This window comes from Spermophilus citellus, assembly GCF_964194105.1.
Source record: "Spermophilus citellus genome assembly, chromosome: 8".
NCBI classification, from domain to species: domain Eukaryota; kingdom Metazoa; phylum Chordata; class Mammalia; order Rodentia; family Sciuridae; genus Spermophilus; species Spermophilus citellus.
Genome location: NC_138189.1, coordinates 116837597 through 116856156, shown reverse-complemented (window position 1 = coordinate 116856156; position 18560 = coordinate 116837597). Strand labels below are relative to the sequence as shown.

Below are 18560 nucleotides of genomic sequence, written 5' to 3'. Positions count from 1 at the left end.
GAAGCCTTGGAGATACAAACCAAAGAAATGCACAGTCTTTTTCAATGAAATAATATCTGAAAAATTTTCAATCCTTAAAAATGAAGTGGAAAATGAAACACAAGAGGCTTATAGGACCCCAGATATACAAAATTACAACAGACCCACACCAAGGCACATTATTATAAAAATGCCTAACATGTAGAGTAAGGATAAAATTTTAAAGGGTGACAGAGACAAATGATAGGTCACATTTAGAAAAATGATAGGTCACAATCCAGATGTCAGCTGATTTTTCAACCCAGACCTTCAAAACTAGGAAGTCTTGGAATAATATATACCAAGCTCTGAAAGAAAATGGGTGCCAAATAAGAATATTGTACCCTATAAAATTAAGCTTCAGAATTGACAATGAAATCAAAACTTCCCATGATAAACAAAAGTTAAAAGATTCACAACTAGAAGGCCTACACTACAAAACATACTCAATAAAATGTTTTATGAAGAAATGAAAAATAAAAGTGAAAACCAGCCAGGTGTGGTGGCGCATACCTGTAATCCCAGTGTCTCAGGAGGCTGAGACAGGAGGATCACAAGTTCAAAGCCAGCCTCAGCAAAAGTGAGGTGTTAAGCAACTCAGATCTTGCCTCTGAATAAAATACAAAATAGGGCTGGGGTTATGGCTCAGTGGTCGAGTGCCTCTGAGTTCAATCTATGGTACCCCCTCTCAAAAAAAAGAATTCAAACTATCCCTATTTGCCGAAGACATGATTCTATATTTAGAAGACCCCCCCAAAAAATTCCACCAGAAAGTTCTTAGAACTCAACAAATTCAGCAAAATAGCAGGATACAAATTAATACCCATAAGTCAATTGTATTCCTATACACCAATGATGAATTACCTGAAATTAGGAAAACTATCCCATTCACAATAGCCTCAAAAAAAAAAAATACTTGGGAATCAATCTAACAAAAGAGTTGAAAAACATCTGTAATTAAAAACACAGAACACTAAAGAAAGAAATAAAAAAAGACCTTAGAAGATGGACAGATGTGCATGTTCTCGAATAGGCATAATTAATATTGTCAAAATGGCCTTACTACCAAAAGTACTATACACATTTAATGCAATTCCTATTAAAATTCCAATGACATTCTTCATAGAAGTAGAAAAAGCAGTTATGACGTTCATTTGGAAAAATGAGAGGCCCAGAATAGTCAATCCTTAGGGAGAAAAGTGACACAGGAAGCATTTAAAAGACCAGATTTTAAATTATACAATAGAACTATGGTAACAGAAAAGGCATGGTATTGGTGCAAAAAACAGACACGTAGACCAGTGTACAGAATACAAGACAGAGACAGACCCACATAAACATAGCCATCTTATACTTGACAAAGGTGTTATAAACATACATTGGAGAAAAGATAGCCTCTTCAACAAATGGGAAAACTGAAAATTCATATGTCGCAAAATGAAATTAAACCCCTATCTCTCACCCAGCAAAAGACTCAATTTAAAATGGACCAAGGACCTAGGATTTAGACCAGAGACTCTGCATTTACTAGAAGAAAATGTAGGCTCAGTTCTTCATCATGTTGGCTTAGGAACTGACTTCATCAACAAGTCTCCTATAGTGCAAGAAGTAAAATCAACAATGAATAAATAGGATGATATCAAACTAAAAATCTTTTTCACAGCAAAGGAAATAATCTAGAACATGAAGACAGAACCTAAAAAATGGGAAAAAGCTTTGCCACTGGTACCTCAGATAGAGCATTAATCTCCAGGATATATAAAAAACTCAAAAATTTTAACTCAATTTTGGTGTTAAAAGAACCCAATCAATAAATGGGCTAAAGAACTGAACAGGTACTTCACATAAGAAATATGGTTGATCAATAAATATTTGAAAAAAATATTCGACAATTTTACCAATTAGAGAAATGCAAATTAAAACAATAGTAAAGTTGGGTCTCATGGTGCATGCCTGTAATCTCAGTGGCTTGGGAGGCTGAGACAGGAGGATCATGAGTTCAAAACCTGCTTCAGCAAAAATGAGGTGCTAAGCAACTCAGACCTGTCTAAATAAGATACAAAATAGGGCTGGGGATTTGGCTCTGTGTTTGAGTGCCTTTGAGGTCAATCCCCAGTACTCCCCCACCAAAAAAAATATATATATATTGAGATTTCATCTCCAGCCAGAATGGCAATTAAGAATACAAGCAACAATAAATGTTGGCAAAGATGTGGGGAAAAATGTATACTCTTAGGCTGCTGGTGGGACTGCAAATTGTGCAACCACTATGGAAAGCAGTATGGAGATTCTCAGAAAACTTGGAATGGAACCACCATTTCACCCAGCTATCCCACTCCTCGATTTGAATCCAAAGGATTTAAAAATCAGCATACTACAGTGACACAGCCACATCAATGTTTATAGCAGCTCAATTCACAATGACTTAACTATGGAACCATCCTAGGTGCCCTTCAGTAGATGAATGGATAAAGAAAATGTGGTACATATACACAATGGAGTATTACTCAGCCATAAAGAAGAATGAAATTATAACATTCACCAGTAAATGGATGGAAGTGGAGACTATCGGGCTAAATGAAACAAACCAATCCCCTAAAACCAAAGACCGAATGTTCTCTCTGATATGCAGATGATAACACTCAATAAGTGGAGATGGGCGAGGGTGGGGGTAGGGGTGGTAGTGGGGGGAGTGGGGTGGGGGGTAGGGGGGTGGGAAGGAAGAATAGAACTACTTTGGATTAGACAAAGGGGAATGAAGGGAAGTAGGGGAAGGGAATAGGAAAGATAGTAGAAGGAATCGGGCATAATTTTCCTGTTCATATAGGAATATGCGACCAGTGTATTCCACATCATGTACAACCACAAGAATTCTGTCATGTATAACTAAAAAGAACAAATAAAAAAATTGAAAAATAGCAGTGGGATGGAGGATCATAAATATATGGGGAAGATCATTGGAGTATGGGGGAGGGAGAAGGGGAGGGAAACATGGGAGAATGAGGATTGAGATACAATTCCATGCATTTATGATTTTGTCAAAATGAATACAACTATGTATAACTATAGTGCTCTAAAAAATAAATCACTTTAATATAGATCTTGTACATATAGCCTGAAGGTGATTTAGTACAGTATTTTAAATTTTGTTCATCAAACGAAGTTTCATGGTGTTTAATTTTTCACTGTGGTATCATGTTGGTGCTCAAAATTCTGTATTTTGGAGCATTTCAGATTTTGAATTTATGGATCAAGGATTCTCAACCTTCATTCAGATACTCATTTGCTACATTTGGTTCTTAATCTTGGCAATTTAGTGAATATAAACTGTAGCCTCTCTTTTACCTTTCATCTAGTCCTCTAGATAGGATTGAAAAGGGAAAAATGTTGGGAGTATGTATCTGTCTCTCATAGCCTCAAAGCCTGTTGGATGACTTAATGCTTATTATTATTATTGTTATTTAGTAGTAGTAGTATTAGACAATAATTTTCAACCTTGGCTACCCATTGGAATTACTTGGGAGCTTTAAAAAATACACCTGTAGAGATTCTGATTTAAATAATGTGGAGTGTTACTTGGTTAACAGCAATTTTTAAACATCCTCTGGTGATTCAAAGTCCAGCCAAAGTTGAGAAACACTGATCTAGAGCAATTTTTTCTTTTTGGCCTGAATGTATAGAAGGACCCGAGGGCTGGGGTTGTTTCTCAGAGGAAGAACACTTGTTAGCATGTGGAAGGTCCAGGGTTTTGACCTCCACACTGGGAGGGAGGGCATGATGCTCTTTCTTGGTTAAGTGATTTTAAGATTGTATTTCACCTAAGGCATCTGTGGTTTATTTGGAAATGTAATAAAGAATAAGAAAATAGTTCCATGTCAGTGTTTTTGTAAATATTTTGTTTCTGTTGCCCCTTTGAATGGGGGAATTAATTAAAATTTACATAATAGTGATTTTAAAACCACAAGTGGAAAGAAAAGCAGTGTGTGTGTGTGTGTGTGTGTGTGTGTGTGTGTGTGTTTTCCCCTTTGGCTTTCATGTTCTTTCTGTTGTATTTCAATATTATTTTGAGTTTCTCAATATGTCTGTGGCCATTTTAGTATAATGGTTAATAAGATCCAACTGATCAAAAACTTTGTCAAGCATCTCTAATGAAGTACATGCCATTTTTTTTTCTCCCTATAGTGGTATCTTACAACTATAGGAAAGTAACCAGGAAAATTTATTTTGAAAGTTATGTTTTATGTTTAAATACAAAGAAGAAAAAAATGATAGTTCTGTGAATGAATGGATATTTGCTTTGCTCTTACTTTCCCCCTCTTTGTTAGTGTCAAGTATAGAAGGTATAAACACCCCATCAACAGCTTTTTACTTCTAGATCATGAACAAAATTGGGGAAAAATAAAGCTGAAAACAAGCAATTTTAGAAAGTGAAAGTTCTTTGTCTTTTTAAGCCTCACTGGATAAAGCTTGTACAGTGCTGGGATTTTTAAGGCCATTATTAACATCCTTTTTGACACTTTTCTCATAAGCTTACAGCTGTATACTTGGAGCAAGACATAAAAATGGGCATTAAATTTTCATAAATTATTTGCAATATAGGTTCAAATTCAACTGACTTTTTAATAATGTATTTTACTGGAATTTGGCCAAAAAATCATAATTACTAAGCCTTAGAAGCCTTGATGTTATAGTGATTTAAAGCAAGGGGGGAAAATCTGTAAAAGTCATATTGGGTTGGTTTTTTTGGGAAATAGACCTTGAGGCTCAAAGTTTTAGGGGGTATGCTCACTCTCTAGAACATTTATTCAGGGGTGAAAGAGGCAGGGCTTGGCAGAGGGAGAAGTTGACCTTTAATTCTGTTATAGCAGAAGCCTTGGCCAGTTCTTGCGGGACTCTAGAGTTAGGATGGTCCTTCAGCCAGTCCTGAGTTGAGGGAAGGAGGTTAGGCTCTTATACCACACTTCACTCTGGCATTGGATGTATCAGGGGTGAAGCAATAGCTAAGGGTAAGCCCAAGTGGGAGCAGTCAGGAGCCTGCATACCCTGCAACTGGGGAGTGAGTGCCTCCTTCTGAAGTGGGAGCGATCTGGGCAGTGCTCCACAGCTTTCAGCTCATGAGTGGAACCAAAGCGGTGAGTGTATGGTGGGGGGGGGGGGAAGAAGAGGAAAAATCCATGCTACATAATTTTCTTTCACTGTTTAATTTCCAGAATTCTTCTCCTGCTGTTGACTTTAGGACCATGAACCAAGCACATTATACCAGTCTAATAAATGATGAAACCATAGCAGTTTGGAGACAAAAACTCTCAGAACACAACAATGCAAATACAATCAAGTACGTGATTGCTTGTCTTTAGTTTTTCCATGTTAGAACTTTTTAGCTTAGTGATTTTTTTCCCACCCTACTTCTATGTTGAGGCTATGAATATAGATGGAGTTTTACATTTAGGGAATCCTCCCCCAGCCCCATACACATTTATTCAGGGTTTAGTCTCATGAGGCCCCAGTAACGGTGATTGCTTCCCATTTTTCTTACAGAGTATACTTTTCAGCCTGCCTTTTCCAGTGTAAGGTCTTCCTGACCAAAGAGAGCCTAAGTCATCCTTTGTGCTCAGTATTATGTTGTATAACCCTAATGGGTTTCTTCACATTCATGTTCTGAAGCATTTTCTCTTATTTAAAATGAATAGTTTCTAGCATTTTCCTCACTCAAAATGATTAGTTGAAATGGGAATTCGTTGTCATATAGGGAAAAAATGTATAGTAAAAAGTATTGAGGCCTTTAATCAAGTTTGTTTTATTATCAAACTAGAATATTTTCTGCATCATTTTATATACCTTCATTGGCTTTCCTTAGCATTTCCTTTTTGTCATAGAGTCTAATGTATACTAAGATTAGAAATGAGCATAGTAATGGAAGGGGTGTAGGGGTGAGAAGAGGACCAGGCTGATTATCAGCAGGGGGAGTCAGAGACCCTGTGTTTCACCAGTAGTAGAGAGGGAAAAAGTAATCTCTAAAGATCTTTCTCTGATTAACAGAAATTACTGACGTCTTCTCCCTAGCCATATATTTTTATTTCTTCCCTTCTCCTTATACTAAATAAGAGTATCCAGGATCCTGATATGCAGTTTTATTCTGGATCCTCACACTACTTTCTGAGAGCCTATATAAAATAGGTAACAGAAATGCTCATTGCACTAACTTTTAGTTTCTTTCTCAATAGGGCAATAAAATACAAGGAAATGGTTGATTAATTATTAATTTGCACAAATAATTTTTGTGGGGGAAATAACAGCCCACGCTTTGTTTTGTTTATGTTTAGAGGTAAAGTAGGGCATGTTTTAAATGGTTTGTGGTAGGAGAATGTTCAAGATTGTTATCAGGAGCAAGATTCATTCTTTTTTTTAATATTTATTTTTTGGTTAGACACAATACCTTTATTTTGTTCATTTATTTATTTTTATGTGGTGTTGAGGATCGAACCCAGGGCCTCGTGCATGCTAGGTGAGCGCTCTACCACTGAGCCACAACCCCAGCCCAAGATTTATTCTTTTAAGAGCTTTGATATTTTTATTTTTAAAAAATAATGTATGGAAAATATAAGGTTTTGCTCATTTTAATATGTGACACACTATTTATCTAAAGCAAATGTATGTTTTTCAAGGTTAATCTAAGAGCTGCCATAAATGAAATCTGTTCAGTGAGGGTGTGAAATAAATAATGACTAACTTATTGCTGGTGCTCAAATAACCATATTTTTAAAAATTATTAAAGACTTCTTTTCTCTCTCTCTCTCTCTCTCTCTCTCTCTCTCTCTCTCTCTCTCTTTTGAGCAGTGGCGTTGTTCAGATATTATCTTCTGCAGCCTGTTGGAATGGAAGTTTTCTTGAAAAAAAGTAAGTGACTTAGTCTGAAAAAACCCACATCTGATGCAAACACTTACCAAAAGGTGAAAAAGACTTTTTCTTTTTGACAGTAGTTGGGTTTAATTCAGTGAAAAAACTGATGCTCTCCACAAAAATTGGATTGCCTAAGAATGATGAATTAGAGGAGATCAGGAAGGACAATGCTGAATCACGCCTGTTTGGCAGAGAAGCAGATTACTAATGAGAAAGACTATATCTCAGGAAGAATTAGTGTAATTCAAAGTCAGAATTTCAGGATATTCTAAAATGTTAGCCCCAAGATCTGTGCTTTACTGTTAGTGAACTCTTAATCTTTAAATAATTTCCTTGTTTTCTTTGGTTTGCTTTACCATTTTGTTTTTTCTTTTCTCAAAAGGAGTAAGTTTAGGGAAGAGTTCCAAAGAAACTTAGTGGCTTCTTGGATTCCAGTTCAGCCCAGCTCACTGGGAAATTATATTTGAGGCTGAGCTCCACAGGCAACAAATAGAACATTTGTTTGGTTGTATTCCTTCTGCAAATATCCCTCTCAAGAACATAATTCATCAAAAGAGTTTTGTCATGGGTTTGGATCTTTGATGCTACCAAATCCTGATCATCTGTCAGTCCTTTTCTGCCAGTAATCAGACTAATGAGACTTGAAGATGAGTATGTTGGTCAGCTGTCCATTACTGTAACAAATACTCAGTAGTCAAACTTAAAATAGGAGAAGTTTATTTTGACTCGTGGTTTAAATGATTTTTAGTCCATGGGCAGTTGGCTACATTGCTTTTGGTCTCATGGTGAGGAAACATAGTAGGAGAGTGTAACAGAGGAAGCTACTCAGTACCTCTTGGTGGCCAGGAAGCAAAAGAGAGAGAAAGGAAGGAGTTGGGGTCCTAATATTCTCTTTAAGGGCATGGCCCCAATGACTTAACTTCATTCCAGTTGACTTCATCTCCTGAAGGTTCTACCACTCCCAATAGCACCACAGGCTGGGGACAAATATTCAATGCATATATCTTTGGGGGACATTCTCAAGATCCACACTGTAGGGTTCAGAACAAATTGGATGGATGGATCAGAGGGGATATACTGTGGAAATTGATTCATATGATTATGGAGGCTGAGATGACATTCCTGATGTGCCTTCTGCAAGCTACAGAACTAGGGAAGCTAGTAGACTGGTTCAGTCTCAGGCTTTAGAACCAGGGAAGCTGATGGAATGATTCTTAGTCTGAGACTGAAGGCCTTACAACCTCGGGGGCCTTTAGTATAAGGCCCAGAGACCAAAGAACCTGGAGTTCTGCTATGGAAGGGAAGAGGAAGAAGGTTGTCTTAGTTCCAGAATAGAGAGACAGTGAATTTGCCTTTCTTCTGCCTTTTTGTTCTGTTTGGGTCCTTAGCCAATTGGATGGTGCCTGCCCACATTGGTTGAAGGTGAATTTTCCTTACAAAGTTCATTGATTCAAATGCCAGTCTCTTCCAGAAACTGTTACAAACATACCCAGAAATAGTGCTTTACCAGTTACCATCCCATAATCCAGGCAAATTGACATCTAAAATTAACCAGACACAACCCAACAAATGGTCACTTCAGAAATTCTCTGCAGTTACAGTTAGATATTTCAGTCAGTTACTCATATATTAGGGCAGCTGGAATGGGATCATTCAATTCATTTCATGTTTAATAATTAAGCTTTTCTTCTAGTGAAAGGTATTCTCGATTATGCTGATGTTGGTCTTTTAGAGCAGCAGTTCTCAACCAGTGTGGCTTTGTTCCCTAGGGGACATTTGGCAATGTCTGCTGATGTTTGTGGTTGTTGCAGTGTATTTTCTTGGATGTAGTGGGAAGAGGCCAGGGATGCTGCTAAACATCATACAGTCCCACCTGACCAATGCAGAGTTGTTTGGCTCCCAGAGTCAGTGACAATCAAGGGTGAAAACCCTGTTCTAGAAGGATAGCTTTTATGAAGATTGGGAATAGCTTTTGGCCAGACTTCTTGGGTTATTCATTCATAGATCATGTATTCATTACAGTTGTGGGTAAAGGTTTTTAAAAAACTGACATTTGTACTATTTCAGAAAGGCTGCTCTTCTATTATATGCATAGGAAACCAATTTCATAAATCAGTATATACATATAGATAAAGGATTTTGTTTTTTCTTAACAGCATAGTAGAAAGTACCTCTAAGTATATGGAAGGTTACATTTGGAACACCAGAATTAGTTTGGGACAGACTTATTTTTAGAACAATAAAAAGTCCAACAAAGAAAGTCCAAGAAACTCCTCTTGGTTTGACCGTTTAAGTTGCAACATGTATGATTTTCTTCAGTGTTAGAAAACATACTTGTATCTTCAGAAATTGTAACAGAATGTCAGAAAAGTGCTAAAACTTTCTGAATGTGATTATTAATAAACAGAAGCCTGTTTTCAAATATCTCTCTTGTAAATTAATAAATGCAGTATGTTCAAGAGTAGGAATTTGAGAGACATTCTCTAAGTCTCTGAAAGGCTGACTGTTTAAGGTTGGAAAAATGATTTCATTGCCAGGAAGTTAAAAACATTTGCTATGAAATTAGTTTTTGGGTGAACGTAATTGATCCCTTCTGTTAACTGAGAGAGACAATAACTTTGCATTTGTTGCAGATCAGATTCTTATTTTAAATGCATTAAGGAATTTCAGGAAGAAGGTAGTACTTGCCATTTGTGGTGAGTGGGCCAGTTTGCACAGGCAGTGTTTTTCTTCATCTAACCACAGCATCTACAACTAGACCAGAGATAGCACAGTTACAGAGAAAGATTAAAAAACACAAAAAGTAAATCCAGGAATTAATGTTTGTTTATGAACTTCAAGGTTGTCTCAGCCTGACATGGTTGTTCTTATTCTTTGACTTGTAGGGAAAACATTCCTTGAAAATTTAAAATCATTTTGAAAAAGGTATTCTTGTGAAGATATTCTGTTGGGCTTCCCCAAAGTATGATATTCTTTTGGATTTTGTCTGCCAGGTTAAATTTAAAACTGATCAAAATGGCAAAGCATTTTATATACTTATTTTATGATTTTTATTAGTGTGTTTGTTATGGGATGATAATAATGACGATGATGATGATTATATTTTTCTGTTCTGTTTTGTTTAGGATTGATGAACATTTTAAAACAAGTCCCAAAATTCCTGGGATTGATCTGAACTCAACTAGGGTATTATTTGAGAAATTAATGAACTCTCAGCACTCCATGATTCTAGAACAGGTATGTTTCTTACATTTATAAAGTGCATTTAAAAAAAAAATTTAAATTTGTTTTAATTAGTTATACATGACAGTAGAATGTATTTATGCACTTTGATATATCATACATAGATGGGATATAATTTCTCATTTTTTCTGAGTGTACATGTTGTAGAATCATACTTGTCGTGCAGTCACATATATACATAAAGTAATAATGTCTGTTTCATTCTACTGTCTTTCCTATCCCCACATTCCCTCCTTTCCCCTTCCTTCACTTCTCTCTTCTTAATCTAAGGTAACATCATTCTTCTCTAGTGCTCCCTGCTTTATTGTGAATTAGCATCTGCATTTTAGAGAAAATATTCGGCCTTTGGTTTTTGGGGATTGGTTTGTTTCATTTGCCTGATAGTCTCCACTTCCATCCATTTACTGGTGAATGTTATAATTTTGTTTGTTTTTTTTGTGGTGCTGGGGATTGAACCCAGGTCCTGTGCATGCAAGGCAAGCACTCTGCCAACTGAGATATATCCCTAGCCCGAATATCATGATTTTACTCTTCTTTATGGCTATGTATATGTACCACATTTCTTTATCCATTCATCTGCTGAAGGGCCAATCTAGGTTGGTTCCATAGTTAAATCATTGTGAATTGAGCTACTATAAACATTGATGTGGCTGTGTCACTGTAGTATGCTGATTTTAAGTCCTTTGGATTTAAATCAAAGAGTGGGATAGCTGGGTGAAATGGTGGTTTCATTCCAAGTTTTCTGAGGAGTCTTTATACTGCTTTCCATTGTGGTTATACCTATTTGCAGTCCTACCAGCAATGTATGAGTATACCTTTCAAATGCATTTTTTTTTCAATTGAATAATTGAACTTGTAAGAAAAAAAAATGGACTGCAGAATATATTTAAGTGGTAGAATGCTCGCATAGCATGTGTGAGGCTCTGGGTTTGAACCCCAGCACTGCCAAAAAAAAAAAAAAAAAGTTATGATGAAAAGACCAAGTATTGAACACACCTTAATTTTGTATAAATATTCATTTTGGGAATTTGACCTACATTTTGCTTTCTTTTTGCCTTTAATCTTTCTGAGGAATTGTCCCTTCAGAATATTAGGTCTGCATAGGTAGGAATTTTTGGCCTTTCTTTTCCCTAATGTATTTTGAGAGCCTGGACCAATGAATAAGAGTTGAGTCTATCAAATAGCTTAAGAATTTAGAGATAAGTTAACTAGATATCAGGGATATTTGAATTTCTTATTCTTTTCTGTCATACAGATCTTAAACAGCTTTGAAAGTTGCCTGATTCCCCAGTTGTCAAGTTCACCACCAGATGTTGAAGCAATGAGGATCTACTTAATACTACCTGAGTTTCCCCTACTCCAGGATTCCAAGTATTATATAACATTGACTATTCCCTTGGCAATGGCCATTCTGCGACTGGATACAAACCCTAGCAAAGTATTAGGTGAATGTGCTAAAATTTAATACCAGTGGTTTTGTTCTTGTTTATTTTGTTGGTGTAACCACTGGCTCTCAGTGGATTGAGATTCAAGAATCTATCTGTTGTCATTTTAGAGCTTTAACATTTAAACCTTTCTTTCTTTACCATTAAGTTTTAACTATAACCCTGTTTGCAATTTGAGCAAATTGAACCGTTTATTTAGTTTATTTGAAGTGATTAATGCCAGATTAATTTGATTTTAAAATACCACAAAGTCAGATTATTCAACTTTAAACTACTTTTTTCCCCTCCCACTTGTGTAGTTAATAGTGCCTCAAGAATTAGTATCTCTCCTTCTTTAGGGGGTGGGAGTGAAATGAACAATTTTGGTGATGCAGAGATCTCCAAGAAAGGAGAGGCAGAAAATGACCTAGTGGGGACTTACCAAATGTTTGTTTTGTTTTTCTTTTTTAGGACAGTTGAGTCCACACTGATTTTTGCAGGCTCCGGACACTTTGCTGAGATAAGAACCTTCCGTTCCTCAGTGAATTGGAGAGTGTCTCTCATGGGAGTAGCGCCTGAGATGTTTTTATTAATCAAGTACAGAAAGTCTGTCACCTGAGATGTTTTTATTAATCAAGTACAGAAAGTCTGTCACCCGACCGGCTTTTTACTTTTTTCCCCCACTGGTAATTTTTTTTTTAGGTGTTTATTGCAACTCAGTAACTTCTGTGTTCCAGATGGACTGGGATGTTACTTGAGCATGGTCTCGGTTTAAGTGAAGAGACCTGTTTCTGGCTTTTCCATATTGCTTCCACGTTTGCACAAGAGATAAAAACAAATAATGAACGCATTATTAATATGTTAGTAGTGAATTTTTTTAAGCTCAAAATCCTTTGGGGGCACATTTCCTCAGGAAATGAGCTAGAAAGATGGTAGTCTCTGAAGAGATATTACCTGACTTTTAAGTTTTGGGGTTTTAAAACTTCTTTTTCCAGGTCTAATGACATAAAAGAGATGAGAGTTGTTCAGTGTTATGCTTAATTTATTGTAAACTTCTGATTATTGACATTTAAAGGAATACCTTATAGTAGAGAGAACAATGCAGATACTCATCACATAAACTGAACAGTTATCGATACTTTGTCCTTTCTATTTTGTACCCCCAACCTACCTTTTTATATTTTAATGGGATATTTTATTTTTTTTCGATGGGATATTTTAAGGGAAATCCCAGGTATCATATTATTTCATTGTCTAAATATTTTAATATGGCTGGGTTTTTTCCTAACAAAATAGAAGACAGCAGCATAATCTTTTTGTTTGATTATGAGAAAGCAATGTTTAGAGAGAAGCAAATGTAGTTTTTCAATTAATTATGCTTGTAGAAGGGAAGGAATGTTTTCTGTGTTTCTGTCACTTTTAAGGCACATCATCATTTACATCCCTGGTGTAGGATTGAAATGGCTGAGAATAGTGCTGACATAGCACGAGGACATATGAACACTGTTTGGAAAGATACAGTAGACATGCTTCCTGCCCCCAATATTTGTTTCTTGTTCCCATGCAGTCTTGGAATTGAATTTTTATATAAGCCTTTGAAAAAAATCAGATCAAGCTTTACAAAAAACAAAACAAAACAAAACAAAACTCTAGGGAGTCTTATACAACTGCTGCTCTCTCCAGAAATGTTTTAATGGATTCTTTTTACAGTCAGTTTGGGGAAACTACATTTAGTCTAATGTGTATCTTTTAGCTATAGGAATTTTTAGTTAGCAGGCAGAAAACTTGCTCAAGGTAATGAATTAAAATGTTATTTTCTTTTTTTCTTAAGATAACTGGTGGTCTCAGGTATGCCCAAAGTATTTCATGAAGCTGATAAACCTCTATAAAGGAGCAGTCCTTTATCTACTGAGAGGGAGAAAGACGTTCTTAATTCCTGTACTGTTTAACAATTATATTACAGCAGCTCTCAAGCTCTTGGAGAAATTATATAAGGTGAGCATAGGAGGAGCCAGTGTGGAGATGGGGTGAATAGGTAGAAATGTAAAATATCCTACTGAGATGTTCTCTGGGAAGCTGTTTTTCCGTTCTCTGGGTTAAATTGTTCTTTGTTCTTCAGGTAAATCTTAAAGTGAAACATGTGGAATATGATGCATTTTACATTCCTGAGATTTCCAGTCTCGTGGACATTCAGGAAGACTACCTCATGTGGTTCTTGCATCAAGCAGGGATGGTAAGAATTCATGTAAAGCATATTTTAAACCTTTAGTCCTTTTTTTTTTTTTTTAGAGCACAAATAAGGACATGAAAAGCACAATGGAACCATATAATTTGTCTGACTTTGATAGTGTCATATCTGTCTTTTACCTAGTTGAATTTTGCATTCTGGAAACTTGGAAGCGCTTTAGGTAATCATAATTATCATGAGGAGTCATAAATGAGTAGTCACCTAGAATGTTATGAATTTTATTAGTTACCAACATTTAAAAAATCAAGGTGTCTGAGGCTGGAGATCTAAGTTAGTGATAAAGTGTGCAAGCATGTGCAAGGCTCTGGGTTGGATCCCCAAGACCACATTAAAAAATAAATAAATAAATAAAACAAAAAATCAAGTTATGTGAAGTAATCAGAATTCATAGAAACAGAAAGTATAATAATGGTAGCCAGGGGCCAGTGGCGGGGACAATGGGAGTTGTTATTTTATGGACATGGCACTTCAGTTTTATAATGAGAAAGTTCTGTAGATCCATTGTATGACAGTATGCATAGTCTCAGTACTGTGAACTTTTAAAAATGGTGAATATGGTAAATTTTATGTGTTTATTTTTTATCACAATTTTTAAAAATCCAGACATATGAAAATATGAATTTCCAGCTTTTTTTGAAACTTGGAAGATCTGGCAACGCAGCCTGTCGTCCCAGATGGCACCAACTGGCTAGAGTTCAGTGGTGGCTCTTTAGATGAGGCTTTATGTGTACCACAGTTCCCAATGCAGATTGATTTATCCCTGACATTGAGGAACGTATCATTTGCTAATTATTGTCTTCTGACAGCCAGCCTACTTTAGTTGTCATGTGCCAGTTGCCTAGACCCTGTATGTCTCTGATTTAGGACTGTTTGTGTAAGAATGTTGCACATCCCTGACCCAGCTTTCACATATGTTAGACATTTGTTCAGGGGACTGTGGATTCCTGCCTACCATCCCTGGCATTGAAGGAACTGCTCAGTTTGATTGCAGACTGGCTTGGTATATGTGCAAGGCTCTTCAGGAGTCCCCATCTGTGGCATATGTATAAATTTGAGTTATGTCAGAAAACAGAATGATAATTTGGTTATTGTATTTAGTGAAGCTATGTGCAACAAATACATCTGAGGTGAGTCTTTTTTGAGTTGAACAGATCAATGAGCAACATTAGGGTGATATTTTCCCTGTAGAGTTTTGGAGTTCAGCAGTGGTCTCCAAAAGCTAGACATTTAAATAGGTTTATTTAATTAAACAAACAGGGTTGTTTTCTTTGTCAGATAATATATGACCTGTGCTGAACATAAAGTTGTATTTTTTTCTGTGGAGAATTTTAAAAATTGATGGTGTTATAATTTTAAAAGATTTTATGATTACCCTGAAAAAACAGAATATTTTTAAATATTTAGTATTCTAAATGAGTTGACATAGGAAATTTAACATGGAGGTAGCAATGAACTGTGTTCTCACTGAATTTAGAAGTTGTGAAAGATAAGCTTTTCTGTTTTATCATTTTGTGATTTTTTCCATTAAATAATAAAATGCTAAGCATTAAAATAAGCCTTATAAACTATTTAGGTCAACTGCTTTGTTTCCAGGTGAAGAAATGGATACCTGGAGAATTTTCAAAATAAACAATTTTCCACCAACTCAATAATTTTTTTGTTTTGATTAGTTACACATGACAGTACAATGATCTTGACATATCATACACTTGACCAACTCAATAATTTAAAAAAATTTTTTTGATCCTGAAAAAGAAGTTGCTCATGAAAAAAAAATCTAGATTATCATGACTATAGTCTCTGAATGGAGGTACTTAGTAACTTTTACCATTTGTTATAGTTCCTTTCTCTCAAAATGTTATAACCAAGTATCAGATCTTGGATAATAGATGCCCATTTCCTCTTCAGTAATTAATGTAGTTATTATGGAAAGACAAAATTAGCTGTACTTGGTGTGTGACAACCCCAGCCCTACAAATGGATTTTTAAAATTAGTTTTTTAGCGTTGTACCAGAGAAAGCAGTATATAGCACAGACCACATATTTCCATCAAAAGAACTGGATTCAGATCTCAATTCTGGTCTACTGGCTATGGCTTAGATAAGTCACTGAATTTCTATAGGCCTAGCATCCTTATTTGTGAATGAAAATTATAATAGTATTGTGAGAATTCAGTGGGAGAAAGCATGGAAAGAGGTCCCTATTGGCAGAGTGCTTGGCATTATAATGAGCCCTTAATAACTATTTTAAACAGTTCTTCAGCACCTCATGAATGTCATATGTCTGGACTGGTTACTAGAGATGGAGACCTGACCTGGATAAGGTGTCTGTCTTTGCTAGTGTATTCAATGCAGAGGCTACAATGAAAAAATATAAAGGGTTAGAGCACATTTGTTCAGATATAGCATTCTAAAGTGGCTGAGTTTTGCTCATTTTAAGAAAAGGTGATAATGGTTTATTTCAGTTAATAAGTTGCCATCATCTGTGCTTGAAAACCAAATAGCACAGAATGTCATTGTAAGCTCCCATAGAGGGCAGCACAGGTAAGGAATTCATAAATCCTTCGAAAATAAAAGCTGGAAAAACCTTGACATCTTGCTGTATTAAAGGAGATGCAGCTCAAGGGGGCAGTACCTGTCTTCTACAAGTGTTAGACAAGGTAAACCCTAAGAAGAGGTGGCTGGGTTTCCTCCCCAGGACTGCAGGTTTTATGTAAATGCGTACTGCCCTAGTCACAGCCACATTTAGGAAACATTGGCATAAAAAAAAGAGTTACTCTTAGTTTTTCAGTTCTATACCATTTTCTTGCTAACTTGCTTCTATTTCATACACTTCAAAAGTGGATTTAGGTCACAGTGCAACCCCATTTTGGGTCAGAATCTGGAAATATGGTCCACTAACTTTGCTTTAGAATGATTTTGGGGCAGTGAATGAGAAACAGCTTTGTACGAGGTGATCAAATATCCGATCAGCCTGTGTATGTGTCTTTCTAGGTTAGAAACAGCAGTAGTGGCACAAACATCATTCAGACTCATTTCACATAATAGAGAAATGCCAGTATTAATGCAGTTTCTTAAAGTCAATCTTTACAAAAGAAAATCAGTAAAATTATTTTTCAAATATAAAAATTCATAGACTTATAAAAAATTATAGAGTATAGAGCGACCTTCATCTAGATCTGCAACTTCTTTTGATTGAGTACTCTTCCTTCCTTTGCCTTCCTTAGAGTTGGCACCTTGACTCTCTGCCTGCCTTGGTAGATCCCCTGCAGACATCTCTAGATCACCAACTCTGGGTAGCTTCTCTCTGGCCTTGGCTCTAGCTCCTATCTGAGGAAATTGGAATTTCATTCCAGCCAACCCACCTCACTGAGAGAATGGTGACCCTGCCTCAATTTAACACCTCTCTTCTGTAGTAGACAGATCAACCTTCCAACTGGATTCTTTGGCATTGGGGAATAGGGAAGAATCAGTGAGGGATGATGAGAGGGACTAAAAGTGCCAAATGTGGGTATTAAAGATGGGCAGGGAGGCTTGTGGTGGGCTTGCACAGGGAGAGGATGGTAAAGAATCAGAACAGGAGTGGGACTGGAGAGAGCCAAGAGATAGAAATAACTCCTGCTGATGGCTGAAGTAATATATTACACCAATAAAAATACCAGTACTTACAAATGTGAGGTATTTAGGACCCTGTAATGCCACAGGTATTTTTGTAGTTAATGTTAGTGATATCCAAGCATGGGCTCAGTGTCTGATGAACATAGAAGCCAATATCATGGCACCAGTTTTGTACACACACACACACGCACATGCACACACAAAGAGCTTTATCGTACATATAACTAGGAAGGAGGTTAGGAGCTGTAAGCTCAGATATTCTGCCCTGATAAGTTGGTATGTGGAGTTTATAGGGAGTGAGAGGGGAGAAGCTGGCTAGAAGGGGAAGTTTTAGGGTTCTTTTGTGCAGATGCATACAGTCCTCATTCCTCTTCACGGGTCAAGAGGACCTCTTTTGGGAGGAATTATGTTTGGCATAGGGGATTTTGAACATGTGATGTCAAATGTCATTGACTAGTGAGCTGGTAGCTTTTGTGCATGTCCATTCTTGAAAAGATGGCTTTGCACTATCCTTGAGTGGATTCTGGAAAAACAACTTGAGCACTTTGTTATTTAAGGAAATTATGCATAGTTATGTCCTCACCTTAGCCAATTTCATTATCACTTCTCCTATACATCACTTTTTACATTCAAATTGTTCAAATATTTACCTTGTCTTATATACCAACATACATTCAAGATCGTCTCCCTTGAGAATAAACAAACAATGCTGATAGTAAACTGATTTTTCTTGAGAAGAATTAGAAAATCCTAAATATTGGTATCAGTTTCAATTGAATTTCCCAGGATCTTTTGTAAGTACCTAAACTTGAAGAATTTTATTTTCCATGGTAGTATGTTATAGCACAGTTGTTGTTTTTAAGTATGCCCAGTTCTTAAATTCAAAGTAATTGGATATGTAGGGTATGAGAGTCAGTCTGATTGACCTGGATTATATAGGCAAGAGTCTGTACCTGGTCTCACTGGACTGGAAGTGTCTGTGATGATTGTTTTTTAGTCTAAAGAAATGTTCCATGATCCCTAGAGGCATCTAGTTCTAAAGGATTAACTGGGTAGATTTTAATTAAAATTGCCTTTAAATGATCTTATTTAAATATGCATAAATCTTAC

General features: G+C 36.3%; 1 protein-coding gene across 2 annotated transcripts in view; it reads left to right on the top strand.

The window, feature by feature from the left end:
• HERC3 (HECT and RLD domain containing E3 ubiquitin protein ligase 3) overlaps positions 1-18560 on the top strand; it is a 135787-nt gene that overhangs the window by 70523 nt on the left and 46704 nt on the right. For both annotated transcript variants that reach the window (XM_081303808.1, XM_081303807.1), the window contains 6 exons: positions 5229-5353; positions 6856-6915; positions 10044-10155; positions 11417-11606; positions 13417-13580; positions 13705-13818. In XM_081303808.1, the coding sequence (XP_081159934.1) occupies positions 5229-5353; positions 6856-6915; positions 10044-10155; positions 11417-11606; positions 13417-13580; positions 13705-13818 (765 nt within the window). The remainder of the gene's footprint in view (positions 1-5228; positions 5354-6855; positions 6916-10043; positions 10156-11416; positions 11607-13416; positions 13581-13704; positions 13819-18560) is intronic.